This window comes from Diabrotica undecimpunctata, chromosome 8 (genome assembly GCF_040954645.1).
Source record: "Diabrotica undecimpunctata isolate CICGRU chromosome 8, icDiaUnde3, whole genome shotgun sequence".
Taxonomy (NCBI): Eukaryota; Metazoa; Arthropoda; class Insecta; order Coleoptera; family Chrysomelidae; genus Diabrotica; species Diabrotica undecimpunctata.
Window position 1 is genome coordinate 108,571,160 of NC_092810.1, and position 16,819 is coordinate 108,587,978.

At 31.5% G+C, this 16,819-nt stretch overlaps 1 protein-coding gene across 3 annotated transcripts in view; it reads left to right on the forward strand.

The window, feature by feature from the left end:
* The first annotated feature begins 1,520 nt into the window (after window positions 1–1,520).
* Plc21C (Phospholipase C at 21C) overlaps window positions 1,521–16,819 on the forward strand; it is a 363,710-nt gene continuing 348,411 nt past the window's right edge. For all 3 annotated transcript variants that reach the window (XR_011951639.1, XM_072540713.1, XM_072540714.1), the window contains exon 1: window positions 1,521–1,951. Coding sequence is in view for 2 of the 3 variants with exons in the window: in XM_072540713.1 (XP_072396814.1) it covers window positions 1,829–1,951 (123 nt within the window). In the remaining variant the exon portion in view is untranslated. The remainder of the gene's footprint in view (window positions 1,952–16,819) is intronic.

Sequence of the window (16,819 nt, forward strand, 5' to 3'; positions counted from 1 at the left end):
TTTTAGGAGTCCGTGTATGGAGAAGAGCAGCCACAGACAGACAAGGGTGGAGGCAAAAAATAATGGAGGCCAAGGCTCATTTTGGGCTGTAGTGCCGTAGAAGAAGTTATGAGTTATGAAAGATACACCATACTTCAATTAATTATACAAAGTGAAAATCCAGGGCAGGAGAAGTGTAGGAAGGAGAAGAATCTCATGGTTGCGTAACTTGAGGGAATGGTACGGATGCACATAAATCGAACTATTCAGAATGGCAGCATCTAAGATCAGAATAGCCATGATGATTGCCCCTCCATCGCGGAGATGGCACGTAAAGAAGAAGGAGATCTCAGGAATCAATGTTCGTAATTCAACTTTTTTTCTTTTATAAGAAACTTACCGAGTCTTTTTCAACGCCGTTTCGTGTATTTAATGTAAGCTAATAATTGCCGAGCTATTCTATTTGTTTATAAGCCAAAAAATTATTTATAGTTTTAAAAAAAATCCTGGTATCGTCCAAATAATCAGATTTTAATTCCATGAAGTCTGTTAGATAGGTTGAGTACGTTTTTATAAGGAAAAAAATGGCAAACTTCTAGATGGTTTAGTTGTGCAAGATTTTAAAAAAATTGAATTTTTTAAAAATAATTTAGATTGCAAAATTATTATGCGATATCCGTTAAAACGATTTTATTGAAAATTGGGGGACTATTTTACTGTGTTATAAATATTTCCTAGATAAATTATAAAGTTCCTAAGTGTAATGTAAGTGGTTAAGAAACATTGAATAAGAAAAGGCTTATTTTCCCGTTTTTTTTTGTATTAAGTAATTGCTATTTTGCAACAACGGTAATAAATTAAAACATTTTTAACCAGCCGTATCATATAGAAAATTTAATTCTCCCTATTTTATTTCATTACGGCTTTATTCCAAAATGAATTGTTAAGTTATAAGCAAGGAAAGTAGAAAAAATCGATGTTTTTAGTCATTTTTAAATATTTCAATTCTTTTATTAATGTTGTCGACGTATTTAAGGGGGAGGTTAAGTCAATTGTTATTACTGAAGATACTTATCACCTATTTCTGCAAAAATCCGAATGTCACCTTTCACATATACCCCAAAATCAAAACAGATCCGCCCTGGTCTATTTAATAAAAGATGAACTGTGGGTGAAACTTGTGTAGTGAGTTTAATAATATTGATCGAAAACAAATCAGAACAATTAACTGGTTTAAAATTACTTTTAAAATTGGTATTTCTATAAATTACAGATTTATTCTTTTCAGCGGAAATCGTATTCACTTTTCTAATTAATTAGTTTAAATGTTAATGAGAATTTCATTCATTTTTAATCATATTTCAGTCTGGTTTATTAGTGTTTAAATGATAAGTTGAATTTTATTTACATTTTATGATTCACCTTTCTATCAAACCGCTTTCCACCTACCGCCAAGCGATGAAAATTGACCAAGAGTCTTCGCTAGACGCAACAGTGGGTTGTGCTTTTTCTGAGACTCGACAGCGGCCGCGCACGAGACGGCAACACCGATAATCAACAACCTAGTCTGTATTTCTCCATTAAAATTCACGGCAGTAGGAACAAGATGGTGACGGATAATCGGTCGCGCTCTTACTTGAAACTGCAAAATATCAGTTTTTCAAACAGAACATAACGATTTTAAATAAAGAAATATTATCTTTTGCATCTAACAAACAAAAATATTGACTCGCAGTGCGGAGACAATGTGTGGTATTGCAAGTGTAATCAAAAATGAGGTTTTGTTTAGATAACATTCAGTGGTTCAATGCAATACTAATGTGCGGTTAGTGCGATTATTTTTGAAACCATGTCTGTGACAGCTACAGGTAGATCTAATTTTGCCTCTGGATCTACCAATGCTGTGGCCCTAAAGCCTATTGAAGTCCCCCAGGCACTTCAAAATGGGGAGAAATTCATAAAATGGGATGAGGTGAGTACAAGTATTAACACAAAAATTGCACGTCTATTCTTTGTTACATATTTTGTACTTATCATAACAGACTGTTGCTTTCTTTAACGCGTTGAATTACATCTTATCAAACAGTAATTATGAAATTTTACAACAACAAACTTTATCTTAATCCTGTACTAAATTATGTATTCACAAAATCAACAATTTGAGCAACGGTTAAAAACAAATTGACAATAAAGAATTTTCGGAAGGATTTCCAATTTTTAAAAGACTTTTGTACTTGGCATGCAGGGCCGCTCCTAGATTTTTAGTGTATGCGTGCGCAAATTTTTTTGTGTCCTAAGGATTCAAAAAATGTAATACTTAATTTTATTTATTGGACAATTTATTACAAATACATAATAATATTAAATTATTGAGCACATAATGCACTAAGGGTATATCATTTTTATTGAGGCTTAGAAATAATTTGAATGTATCTGTTATCAAAGTACTACTTATGATACTCATGAATGGACCTAAAGATACACCTGTGGAGAACGGGAGAACCATAAACTAATTTCTGACATTATTTGCTTTTATCTGTCTCAGTTACTTACTTACAATTTGGAGATATCCTTGCAATTGTATGACAGATTAAAATGATATTGTTAGTATTTTTGCAGTAGTTCTTTAAAGATAGTCCAATATACACTAATATTCTTATCTTTCTCTTACCATACCTCTTCTGAACTGCTACCTTGCTCCCTACCTACTAAAATCATTTTTTTTTCTTGCCACATGCATTGATAATTATTTTGTGGATGTAACCTGTCAGTGCATAATACTTTTATATTCATTTACCAGGCAATTATCTTGCTTTTTTATTTTCATTATATCGGTGATGCGTGTTCTGCGTCATTTTCTTCACTGTAATAAATACATATTCTGTTGGCAGCTTTCTTTATTCCCTAAGTATATTTTTAAAAGTTTGCCTGCCCAGTAAGGAATTGAAAGAAACAGTAGTTATGTTTAGAACTGGCAGCTCATTACAAATGCAAATCTTCACTAACCTGCAAACAACAGGTAACATCGTCAAACTGAAATCACTCAAAACAATATCCTCTTCTGTTCAAATGTAGTTTTAGAAATAATTTTTCAAAGAGTCCACCTTGTTCACATCGAAATAATACTACAAACTTATGGATTATATACCTAACAGGTATGAAAATCATAGATCAGTGGTGGAGAATAAAAAAGGGACAGATTTATATGTTAAATAAAATTAATGTAAAGGCGATTACCTACATCGTATTGTTATCTTAACATTGAAGCAATGTGCATCACTTTAAAACTTATACTTATATGATGATTATAGAATGATTATAGATTGACAAAGTTCTTCAATGTTACTATCAACAGTCCACAATCTTTATTTCTCTTTTTTACGTGGTCTACTTTGGTCCAGTTATCTTTCGTTACGATTTTTATGAAACTTAATAAAAGTTATTAGACATCCTCCAATTTAAAAGTTATATTTTGTCTGGCCATTTCACCTGTTACTTGAGCCCATATTAACTCTTTTGGATTTAGTTGACAATAGAAAGGTGGCCAACGTAGTACCGTTAATCCATTTGTTGTTGCCATTTCGTCATTGAGATATCTATTATTGCAATTCGTAATAATTCCTTTTTAAGCATAGTGTGATCATACGGTATTGTTTTGGATTGGACCCAGTCACTTATATATATATATATATATATATATATATATATATATATATATATATATATATATATATATATATATATATATATATTTACTTGTTTCCATAAGACCGTCGGTAACTTTTCCACTAATTTTGACACAAGTCAAATTGAAACGACAGCATTATTTGGTAGAAAATTCAACACCTGAGAAAAGTAATCCTCAAAAACGTCGGAGTTAACTTCTTCGTGGTAATCTTTATGGATTTTGAAACGAACTCAAATAAACCATTTTCCACAAAACCATGTTTGCTACCAATGTGCGCGATTATTAATCTTCCTTTTCCTGCGTAAGCGTTTAAACCAGTAGAATATCCTTCTAGAAAGAGTTGTCATAATATTTTTATTTACCAATACTTTGATACGGTATGATTTTCGTTTAGCCCAGGTTTCATCTAAATAGAAAATGCGGCTTCCTTCTAATCTAAATTTTTTTATCGTTCTGAAATATAGCCTTCTCCGATAAACAATCTTTTCTGTATCGTTCAAAATAGGTTTTTTTCTTTGATTTGCATAGCAAAAACCGATTTCTTTAAGCAATTTCCATAACTTATCTCGGCCAAAGTGAGTAAAATTATTATCCCTTATTTCCTTCAATATTATATCCAATGTAGGAATCTTCTTGTTTAACCAGGTAACTGGCAACAACAAAAATAGATATTGTAAAATTATTTTATTAGAGGTACATAATCTTATATTACTCTTTAACACCCCGAGGTACAAAAAACCTGACACCCTATGTGTTCGGTGTAAAACAAAGCCACATGTTGCATTTTTCACACTTTACAGTTGTATAGCCCGTTTTACAAAATCTACATCTTCCTTTAGTGGTATAAAGTGGTCAATGACCTAACGCATCTGTTCTGGTAGCATCATCAGGTCTTACAGCTAGAGGATGGCGAATTAAGTTATCTGTATTTTTCGTACTTGATGGACGACCTCGCTTTACTTTGTTTTTTCCAGTGTTGGACAAAGACCTAGCTAGTTCCATTCTAAACTTCAGACTTCTATTTATATTACAGACATATAAGTATGAGCCAGGTAATTATGAAAAATACCATCTTTACTACGACTTAAACTTCTGTAAAGACCCAATAAAGAATTAGCTTTATCCATTCCACCTATGTGTTTATTGTATTGAGTGATTAGATTTGGTCTTGGCACATTTACTTTTCTTTTATGTACTTTAGAATACCTTTGTACATGGCTGACTGGCTCAATCCCACAACCAGTACAAGCCAGAAGTACACATTTGTTATCTACCCATTTGACAACAATAATATTCTTTTTTTCATCGGATATATAAACATGCCACATTTTAGCAAAACCTTATCAGTATCCAAAATGCAATCTGCTATTCTATTTGCGCGAATAGTGCCCAAGTTAAGAATATTATACTTATAAGTAATAAAATAACCACAAACTGGAAAACCAATTGTCCCAAAAAATCATTAAATTTTGGGGGACATCCAATGCTTTACATTGGATGTGGACAACCAAGGATTGTATCGGTGCATCATCAAGCTTCAGCCATCTTCAGAAATCTGATTAATAGTTCTCTGTGGTTGTGAAAACGTCGAAGCTCCTTAGTAAGGAATAAAATCGGCAATATATCCTAAAATACCTGCCCTTGCAAAGAACTTGTAACCCTATTTATGAGACTTATTTTGTATGTATTGTCGTAAATTGCCGCCGTATGTATCATTGTATGCAACTATAGCTTCATCTATGGAATATTGGTTGTAGAACTGATACTTACACCAATGATTTGTAGAAACATGATCGAAAATGGGACGAATTTTGAAGTAGCGACTTTTGTTTCTGAAGTCACATTCTAAATTATCATTGAAATGGATCAGTGTTCTCAGTTTTTGATATTTTTTAGGGACATAACATCAGCAACAATGAAGTAGTGGCCGAATAATATTATATTGCTGGCATCTGAATTACCCCTATAAAAATCAAAATGGGGAAAAAGTCTGTTATTTCGGAAGTGTTTGTGTTGACACTTTTTTAAGGAATGTATAAATTCGTCTGGTGTACAATATCCTTTAGTAAATTTAGTGAAAAAAACCTTGTAAAATACTTAAGAGGCAAGGCTACCTCCTCTACTGCATTATTTCCTATTGGTGGATTTTCGAACGAAATGGTTTTTATGTTATGTTTTTATGTACGTTTTCTTGGCAGTTCTTCATGCTCGTCTTCTTTATTCGTTTGATTCGTCTCTTCTTCAGGTAGCAGTTGATGATTATGAGGTTAATCATTTTCATCTGAATCTGCAGCAATTTTATTTATATTGATGTTTTCAATTTTTTCATCATACTCCTCTGTGTCAGACAAATCGGAGAGATTAGGGTTAACAGGAACAATACACGGCATTTTTGTCTTCTTTCCCTAAAAGGTGGTAGTTGATAATTCATTTAAATTTACCATAGTGAAATCTAATACTGAAAAAAAACTCATTTACAAAACTGACAATGTTGCCCGAGCGCTGCATGATTTTTATTCAACAAAATAATATGATTACTTTTACAGCAAAATTACGTTTACAGCAAAATATAACACATAATTACACTTAAACAACCTTTGTTTTTATACCAAGTAAAAAACTAATCTTAGAATACTTTTCATAAACGTTTTCTTATAAAAATTATGACAGCCCCACATACGCGTAGAACTCTACTGTTGGTCTAATGTTGGATGTTACCACCAGGTTTATATAACTAACACGACTTGTTGCCTACAGTTTTCATTCACATAATAGCTATATATGGTAGAACCTGACTTAGGTGCTCATAAAAATAATGTTGCCTGAGAGCAACAGAACAAGATACCGGCTTAAATAGAACCAATGAACTTTTATTCGAAGTACTCACGTTTCTATGAAGTCATCAATGTCCATTGTTTGTTAACCATTGTTAAAGGTTGTTGATGAACAAGGGAGTCATGAACATTTAATACAATAGTTTTTCCCTCAGAGAATACGCGATATTTTTAAGTTTAGCAGCAACAAATTGAGACGATGATGATATTTTAACGCATGGACTGAACTGATAACTGATAATACGGATGGTATCAAATTTGTAACAACTTTCCCCTAAACGGTCGACAGGTAGGCAGGTATCCCAAAGATGATTTGTCAAATTCGTCAAAGTCATTAATAAAGATTATCCCCTAATGAGACAAAGTATTCTATGAATGCAATAGTATAAATATGCCATATAAATCCAAAAATAGTATTAAGTACTATTAAGAGAGATAAGTTGCTTCCTGAAAAAATTAAAGAGCCAAAAGAAAATACAGGTAAGTACTTAATTATCTGCCTGAGTTACAACTTTTACAAAATTCATGCTTTCTTTTTTATTATTATTATTAGTGTTTTTAATTTTTAATTAGAGTTTTTAATTTCATGGAATCTTTTTTTAAAGTAATTAATGCATAACTTCTTCTTAAAAAAAAAAATTGGCTTCAACTACATACGTACGGCAGTGGTTTATGGTCTTGTCGGTAGCCCTTACTCTTTATTTGAAGATTTACATTTTTAATGAGCTAGCTGCCAGTTACAAACAAATACACTTTAGTATATTCGTGAGCTAAACTGAACCTGTTTGCTGGATGTGGAAACAGAATTCTGGTACATGCAGCAGAATTCTCGTCCCATGCTGCTTGTCTTCAATAAATTTTTTGTTTTTTCTACCCTTTTTTTCAACTTGATCATTTTTTATGTGCATGTGTTGCGTTTCTAATTGTCTTGTAAAAAAATTAAAGAGCGAAAAGAAAATGCAGGTACTTATCTGCCAAAGTTATAACTTTTACAAAATTTAAGTATGCTTTCTATTTTTTTTATTATTATCAGGTTTTTAATTTCATGGGATCTTTTTTTAAAATAATTAATGCATAACTTGTATTTTCCAAAAAAAATTTCTTAAAAAAAACTTCAACTACATACGTACGGCAGTGGTTTATGGCCTTGACGGTAGCCCTTACTCTTTATTTGAAGATTTACATTTGTAATGAGCTAGCTGCCAGTTGCAAACAAATACACTTTAAAAGGTTTAAATCTTTGTATGTATGTATATTTAAAAAACCCTTAAAAGGGCTACATCAAAAAAACAAACGTTTTCGGAATAATAATTCTATCATTAGGTTAAAAGCAGGTTAACATGCCTGAGCCATCAAAATATTAGGGTACAACCCTTTACAAAAATTAAAGTTACCAAAAATTGTACATGTTGTTGTTTAAAAGTGAATGATGTTTAATATTTTATTAGATATAACTTCAGGCAACATATAACCATGCCTCTCTTTAGTATATTTGTGAGCTAAACTGAACTAGTTTGCTGGATGTGGACTTTTTATTTCAACTTCTAGTTATAAACAAGTAGTGTTTTCAGCGCTTTTGTACCTTTACTTCTTTTAAACCTGTCTGATCTTTTTTACGTTATATGTTAAATTAAAGTCATAATCAAAACATTTTGTTTACAAACCAAATTAAGAAATAGTTACACTAAATAACATAACTTTTTGTCAAAGTAAGTGTTCGATATGTCTACCATTTTCTTTAATTCATTTGTCAATATATTCCATAAAAGATCGTCTCATATTAAATAGCATCATTGGTTCTAAAGAAACTGCTGCAGTATTTATTTCTCCCATAGTTGGTTGCGAATGTTTATGGGATTCTTCGCTGTTTTAATGCGCCCCGTACACCAAAATCAAGCGGATTAAATTCGGGATTACGTGGTGGCTATAATATATAATGGATGAATATATTATTTTGGATACATATCCAAATTTTATGGTATATTATGGAACTACATCTTATTTGTCGCAGAAGTTAAATAATGTATTACAAATGTGATGTATTTCGTTCGTCGGTTATTTATATACACACGGAATAACCTATCGATGACATTACTTATTTATATGATTACGTTACAGCTTACGAGTAACTAGATTTACATCTCGAACAAATGGACTATCGATGATTTACTAACGAACTAATATTATGCTGAACTAAATTGCCTGTGTGTTTACTATATTTATAACAATATCGGTTATTAGGACAACGATGATGTTTTTGTAAAAATGCCGAGTCTTTCAGGTTAGATTTGTAGCAAAAGTATTAAATAACACATATGTGTCCTGAAACATAACACATATGTGTTATTCAATACTTGTGCTCTAGTTTCTATTTGTCCTAATAAAAATGGGTAAACCATTTACGTAATGAAAAATAAGTATACCTTTTGGATTTTTTATGAATTAAATAATTATATCAATATCTCACCACATTGTCAAGGAATATGACTACCACGACCAATCCAACGTTCAGAAAAGTTGTATTTCTAACTGTCTTCTCTCTAGAATGTGATGGTGTACTATCTTGAATAAACCACATATTTTGGGTTTTTAGCATTTTACAATAGAGAAAAAGTAATACAACGCTATTATAGAAACTTAAGAAGCGATAGCAGAGGGAAATTGTAAACATGATGACGGCCAACGTCTAAATACGGACGCGGCACCTAAAGAAGAAGATGAAATATCTTTTCTCCAATAAGACATTTAGCACCCATAACAAAGCATTTCGTGATGTTACATTATCATCTTTAGGTTGTTTTAATTAGAATAAACTATGAATTATGCTTATCTACAGGTATTCAGTGCTTTACCGCACAAATATCAAACTAAGAATTATTGTGCAGCTGACTTATAAAATGCATTTATCTCGAAAACTGTTGAATTTTCAGGTTACTAACAAGTATGCCTTTTCTTTGTAAAAATAATGTATCTTTATTATTTTTTAACACAAATAGAGCTAACAAAAAAAAGTTAAGTGCAAATTTATTCCACACATGTGGCATATGTGGCGCCCTCTATTAGTTCGATTAAAGTAAGTATAAAATTATAATTTATCCTACTCAAAAGCATCCAACTGTAAATTTTTGTCCAATAATAATTACAAAAGTAAAAGTTATAGCGAAAAATAAAATTTTAAATTTCCACTTTAAAATCCTGTATCTTTCTTAATATCAACATTTTATTAAAGCAAATTGGCTTAAATCGGAATATTTTAAAGTGCAGAATCTACGGTTTCTGTTCGTACAATTACTTAAGGACCACCCTGTATAGATATATATATATATATATATATATATATATATATATATATATATATATATATATATATATATATATATATATATATATATATATATATATATATATATATATATAATGTATCCAAGGAATATAGACGGCCATATGTATATTCGTTGGTATTACTTATTTTGTTAAAGGTGACACCGATTAAACAGTCAATAAATAAACAAATCTCACTATTATAATATGTGATAAACCTGTTTTGATTTTGTTCAATTCATTAACACTTTTATTGGTGGTCTAATATTTTTAATGTGAATAATTTTTAAGCCGGCAGCAAAACTTTATAGACTGTTTTATATAACACATCGACTAATGTTTATTATTAAATTTTTATCATGTGCTATCATACATTCTCCTTTTATAAACAAATTGGTGATACATTAAAGGGAACAAGTATATTTCAGATTATATAGGAAAGTATTTTTGCTCTATTATTATTGTTATGTACATAATGATAAAAATTATTGTTTATGATGATTATAGTTTAGTTGAAATTATGATAATTACGCAATCGTTATAATGTGAATCCTTACAATATAATTCAATGTCACCTTATTTTAACTTCACAAACTTTATATACTTAAATGATAAAAATGATAGAAATTAAAAAAGAAAATAGATAGAAATGATATAAATGAAAATGACACAAGAAGTAGGACTATCGTTCTTAGGAATTTGGCTTCGATAAATAAGTAATTATCTCAACAATGAATTAATATCTGAATCTTCAATCGCTATCTAAAGCAATGATTGTTAGGCCAGTTAATAAGCGAGAAATACTGTGATACCCTGTAATTTTCAGTAGCACCAGAATTGCATAAAAATTTGGATTCAGGTTCTACCTACCCTCCACTTAATTTTGGACTTGTGCCATTGGTTGCTATTTATTTTTTACGAGTGAAAACTACTCCTTTTATAAAATTCGTATAATTGTAAATTAATGCGGGTAATTGGTTTAAATCATCCTTTAATGAAATAAATGAATTTCAATTAACACTAAACAACGTAATTTAAGATTTTATCACTGTTTAAACTATAAATCTGACCCCCTAGATTAGTTATAATTAAAACAATGTCATTGAATACCTTGTCTCCACTGATAAGCATGCAAATTTGGATTTAGGTTATACGTATACTTCACTTAAAAATTGGACTTGTGCCATTGGTTGCTTTTTATTTTTTAGGGGTGAAAACGATCCCTATTAAAAAAAAATCGTAATTGTAAATTCAAGCAATTTGACATTATTTAATTATACAGTGACATTCAATTTAGATTTTTTTACTGTTTTAATTTTTTACTATACTGAACTTTACATTCAGATGGCAGCGTTACAGAGATAGGCCTGTGCTTTCTATATGTAAGAAATAACTACAATGTTGCCAAAGTTTTTAATCGTACGGTATGGGCCGGCTCCTATAAAAGGATTATAATTTGGGAAATACGTATTTATGAATGTAAAATGGAAAAATATTAAAGTTTTGTGAAATTTTTTTTAATTATATAATTTTTTCTTCAAACGTCAAATAATTATGACATTACTTATCTAACTTGATCCTGTCAAAGTTTAATGTCTCCGCCGGCAGCAGTTTTTTTTCCCATTTCTTTACGGCGGAGGGAAAAATGTTGTCATGGCAACAATATGAAACATGTCACAAAGCAACAATACAAATGTCATTAACAACAATTAAACATCATTTTTATTTATAGTAATATTAAAAGTACAATTAGTTAATGAGGCATTTTCAAAATTGAAACCGTGCAAAAATGTTCCCGACTCTTGATACGCATTGGTAATTGTTGATGATACTGATGGTCGAGAACAACTTTCAGCAATCATTCCAACGTGCTACTGCATCATTAGCCGCGGACTCAATTTCGTTTAGGTTTTCCATTTTCGCACTAAATTTGCGCTTGCGGTTGCAACAACAATAAGCTGTCTTTAATAATTGCAAACAACTGTCAAACAACTGTAACCAGGGAGACGCAAATCCCACCGACGACTTAATTATTTTAATTTCTAACATCTAGACGACTTTGATAGTTGTCACAGTTAATTTCGTTTGAAGAAGAAATAGTATACTTTATTCGGCAAAGAAGCGACTTTTCTTGACGTGCCCTCTATTACGGGCGCGTCAAGAAAAGTCATGCTTCTCCGCCTCATAAAGTAATATACTATTTCTGTTGGTATTTTACAAATAGACAGTTATATTTCGGGTATCTGGTTTTTTCGGTTTTATATCTTCTCTTCAAAATTGTTTGTAACTCTTGAAAATGAAATTATTATTTGTATAATCCCATTTTGATCTTAATATCGTTTTAATGACACCTTACTTTCCCTATCTATAATATTCCTCTAAACGTTGAAGTAGTATTAGAAAAAATTAATGAAACGGAGCATCTTCCAAATTTTTCTAAGAGTACATTGAGTGACTATTGCATTGTTTTATATATGGCAAGCAGGATAGACATTCAACATTAATAGAAAAACAAGAAATAGTTAAGGAGCCACTTTCTCATGGGAATAAAGAAACTGGAGAATCAAGGAGCCAATATCACAGTATGACAAGATACAACAATAAAAAATAGACGACAGGCTCTCGTAAATGGACTTACCACAGATTTAAAAACTCTGCGCAAAAAAGGACCAAGATTTGTTTTATTCCATGCAGCAAACAAAGATGGATTTGTTGAATGTGCTGACATAACTTTTCTTGCCAAAAAAAAGGTGCTGAAGGTTACCATGAAGAGATGGATGGATATATATTTGAGAAATGGTTTGAAGACATGTTAATATCCAAACAATATTGGGTGAAACGTCAAATTAAGGAGTTGCTTTATAAAAAGGATATTAATTTTGAAGAAGGTTACTTAAAAAAGGAACTTTTGGAAACTGCTCATGCAATTTAAAATATTTATGGCAAATACAAAATTAATTATATTGTTTACAAACACAGGAATCATAATCACGAACAATACCACGTAAATGTCCATTACTTAAGACTTATCACTGTGAACTGAACCTAATAGAAATAATGTGGAGTGAATTGAAACGGTACGTCTCCTCTAGGAATTTCCTCAGTCATGTTATAAAGTTTGAGAATAATTTTTTGAACAGTACACAACATGCAAGATAACATTAAATCTATTATAATTTCATTAAAAGATGACTCGGATGAACTAGATTGTGAAAATAAAAATATTTAAAACTTGTATTTCTGAGGTATTCTCAAATACTTATTAATAAATATTCACTAAAGGTAACTATGTGGTTAAGATTATTAATGTAGTTCATATAATTTAATAGCTGTGGTTAACCAACATATTATCTTTATTATGTATAAAAGCATTTTAGGAATTAGGGTAATTTATTTAATTGCGAATATACTAAGTATTAAAAATTTAAGTTACCTAGACATATCTTAGTCTACCCTGAGTTTGGCAATGCTTATTTTACAAAAGTAGCAAAATTTACACTGGCTGTGGAATTGGCAACGCTGTTATCCTTTATCCGTACACTGCCATCTGAATGTGATTTCCACTATACATAATTTCTACCCTTATAGAAGGAAGGTAGTACTTTTTTCTTTATTGAAACTATACATACAATAATTTTTTTTAATCAAAATGTTATGAATTTATTTTATTTCAACTAAATCTCCTAAACTATGTGATTGCTTTTTTACTTATAACTCATTGCTGTTGCTTAGCAACAATGGTTATGCTAACTTTACGCTATATCTAGCATATCCATAGCTATATTCTGGCAAGTAAAAGAGCTACAGGGTCCATCTTGGCGGCATATTTTATTGCTAATTAATTTCTATTGATTGGTACATTGACCAACATCCAAAAACTACCCCATCATCCCCTAGCGCAAAACTCAAAACAGGAAAAATCAAGACATCGGCCAAAACCGATGAAACTAGAAAAATGAACCGCAAATAATTAATTGCTGATTTATTGCTGAAGTTTTACGCCAAACTATAATTTATTTCTGCAGCCGTTTCCGAAAAATAATTTTGTTTGTGCTAAATTTGTGGTAAAACTATGTAAGTAGCTAGATCTCGACAATAAAAAAGGACTACAAGGCCATCTCCATCTTGGCGGCCTATTTTATTGCTAATTAATTGCTGTTAATTTGTATATTGAACAACTCTCAAAAACTACCCCATCATCCCCTAGTGCAAAACTCATCACTGGAAAAATCGAGATATCAGCCAAAAAGATGAAACTAGAAAAGTAAACGGCGCGGAATTAATTGTAATTTATTGTTGAAGTTTTATGCCAAGAAACAATATATTATTGTTCTGAGAAACAATGGATCAATCAATGGTCAATGCCCGCAAAATAGGCTGTGTAGCCTTTCTCCTTGCGGAGAGATAGGCTACGCTAGCTTTTCTGTAAAATTAGCATAACCATTGATTATTGGAAATAGCTACAAAAATAATTTTTTCTTTTCGTAAAAAAAGTTTTATCATTCGGCCTTATAAAATGGATATGCTAACTTTACCAACAAAAAACTAGAATAGTTATTCGCAACGGATTAATGGCTAATTTATTGCTGAAGTTTTACGCCAAGAAACAATCTATTGCTGCAACGGGTTTTGAGCAACTTTAAGGTACTTTCATAGCTGTATCTCGGCAATGAAAAGGGCTACAGGTTCCATCTTAGTGGAAAGTCTGCGCTTGCGCCAAATTGAAAATATTCTAAATAAATTATTATGTTTTTAAAACTTTAACGTTTGTTCAGATGTGATTTATTTGTATTAAGTTCTTTTTAAAGAACAAACAATTACACTTTAGTGCAAAATTAACCGGACACACAGATTTTAACGTATTTTTTCGTTGTTATATAAAAACTTCTTAAATTTTTTTAAATTTCATTTTATGCCTTATTAGCGTTAACTTCTTTTTTGTCGTTTGAAACCTATTTAGATGATTTTTGCGAACAACAAAAGTTCTACACACACTTTTTGTTATTTTTGTGAAATAGTGTATTAAATTAAACAGCATTATTTTAAGTATTCGTTACATCGCAAATGATTTAGGAATTTCTGGTAGTACAGTATTTGATGCAATACAAAGATTTCGGATAACAGGACAATACACCAGGAAAATAGATCAAAGTAACAAAGAACAAAGAACCACAATTCCAGTTGAAACTCGCTTTATTAGATTGCAATCGTTACGTGATCGCACATTATCAACACCAGTACTTACTTTTTAAACGGTTAAATGATGTCCATAGAAACACAGTTTTGGTTATACCATACGAAGACGCTTAAATCAATATGGATTAAGGTCAAGAATACCTGTCACGGGACCTCTATTGACAGCATATTATCGGAGCCAACCCAACGTTTACACTTCACTCGCGGTGCATTGGGGTGTTGAAAAAGGGGGTGCGGTGCTCTTCACGGATAAATCAAAATTTAACGGATAGTCATCAAATGGGCAGCCTAGGATTTGGAGAAGAGCTGGTGAACGTTATCAGCAATGTAGTTTGACTCCCAGAGTTCAATTTGGTGGAGGTGGTATAATGGTGTGAGCAGGTATTTCCCTAGAGGCTCATACAGAACAGAATACAGAACTTGTTACAATTCAATGGAGCAACTTAAACGCTGAAAGGTATATTCAACAATGTTTGGAAGATCATGTAGTGCCACTTGCCCCATTTTTTGAAGTAAATTTTTCTCTGATGCAAGATAATGCTCGTTCAACGCTAATTGCAAGAATAACATGGAAATACTTGGATGACATTGGGGTTCCTTTATTACCATTTTTCAACAAGGAGTTGATTTAAATCCAATATAGCATGCATGGGATATTCTGGAATGACGTATTCGTCGTAATCATATTGAGTTTCAAATCATTAATGGCTTGGAGCAAGCAGTTCGAGACGAAGTGGGGCAAATTCCTAAGGAAAAATTTACTGCCTTAATCCGAAGTATGCCTAATCGAATGAGAGCCACAATTAGGGCTAGTAGAGGTAATGCACCCTAATGAAGTCCGTTTTTTATTAAAAGGTGTTTAAAATTAAAAAAATTAGTTTTTGAATCTTTTTTCTAATTTTCAAATTTTTTGAATTTTTATTTTTTTGTTCTTTGTTAAATTCTTGATTTGTAATAAATTTTGCTTTTAAATTTTGTTTATTATTCAATACAGGATGTTGTCTTTCCCCCACCCTATTCAAAATATATATCCAAGAAGCACTGCACCAGTGGAGACAAAAATGTGCGGGAATGGGGTTGAAGCTTAACAACCATTATCTGACAACGCTGTTCTTTGCAGATGATCAAGTACTAATTGCAAGCTGTGAAGAAGATGCAGATTATATGCTTAGAAAGCTCAAAGATGAATACGAAAAATGGGGGATGAGTATGAATATGTCTAAAACAGAATATATGCGAATAGGCAATGAAGACGAAGACCCGGATTTGGAAATTAGACAAATGAAAAGGTGCTACGAATACAAATATTTGGGAAGTATTATCTGCAGTAAAGGAACAACGGAACGAGATATAGACTATAGAGTGCAACAAGGCAGGAAGAGTGTTCAAATTCTGAATTCGATACTTTGGTCCAACAAAGCTACTATGAGAACTAAAATGACTATCTACAAAGTAATTGTAGAGCCCATTCTTACATATGGAGCAGAATGTTGGCAAATGACAGTAAAAGGAAAGAAAAAAGTTGACACGGTTGAAATGGACTACCTAAGAAGAGCTTGCCGTATATCAAGAGTAGAACGTATACCTAATTCTGAAATTAGAAGAAAAACAGATAGAGTACATACAACTTCTGAAAGAATAGAAACTAGACAGTTAATATGGTATGGACACGTACAGAGGATGGACGACAACATATGGCCAAAAAGAGCTATGGAATACAATCTAAGTAATAGAAGGAAACGAGGAAGACCAGCCAAGTCTTGGATACAAGGTGTTATGGAAACCATGAAAGATAGAGCCA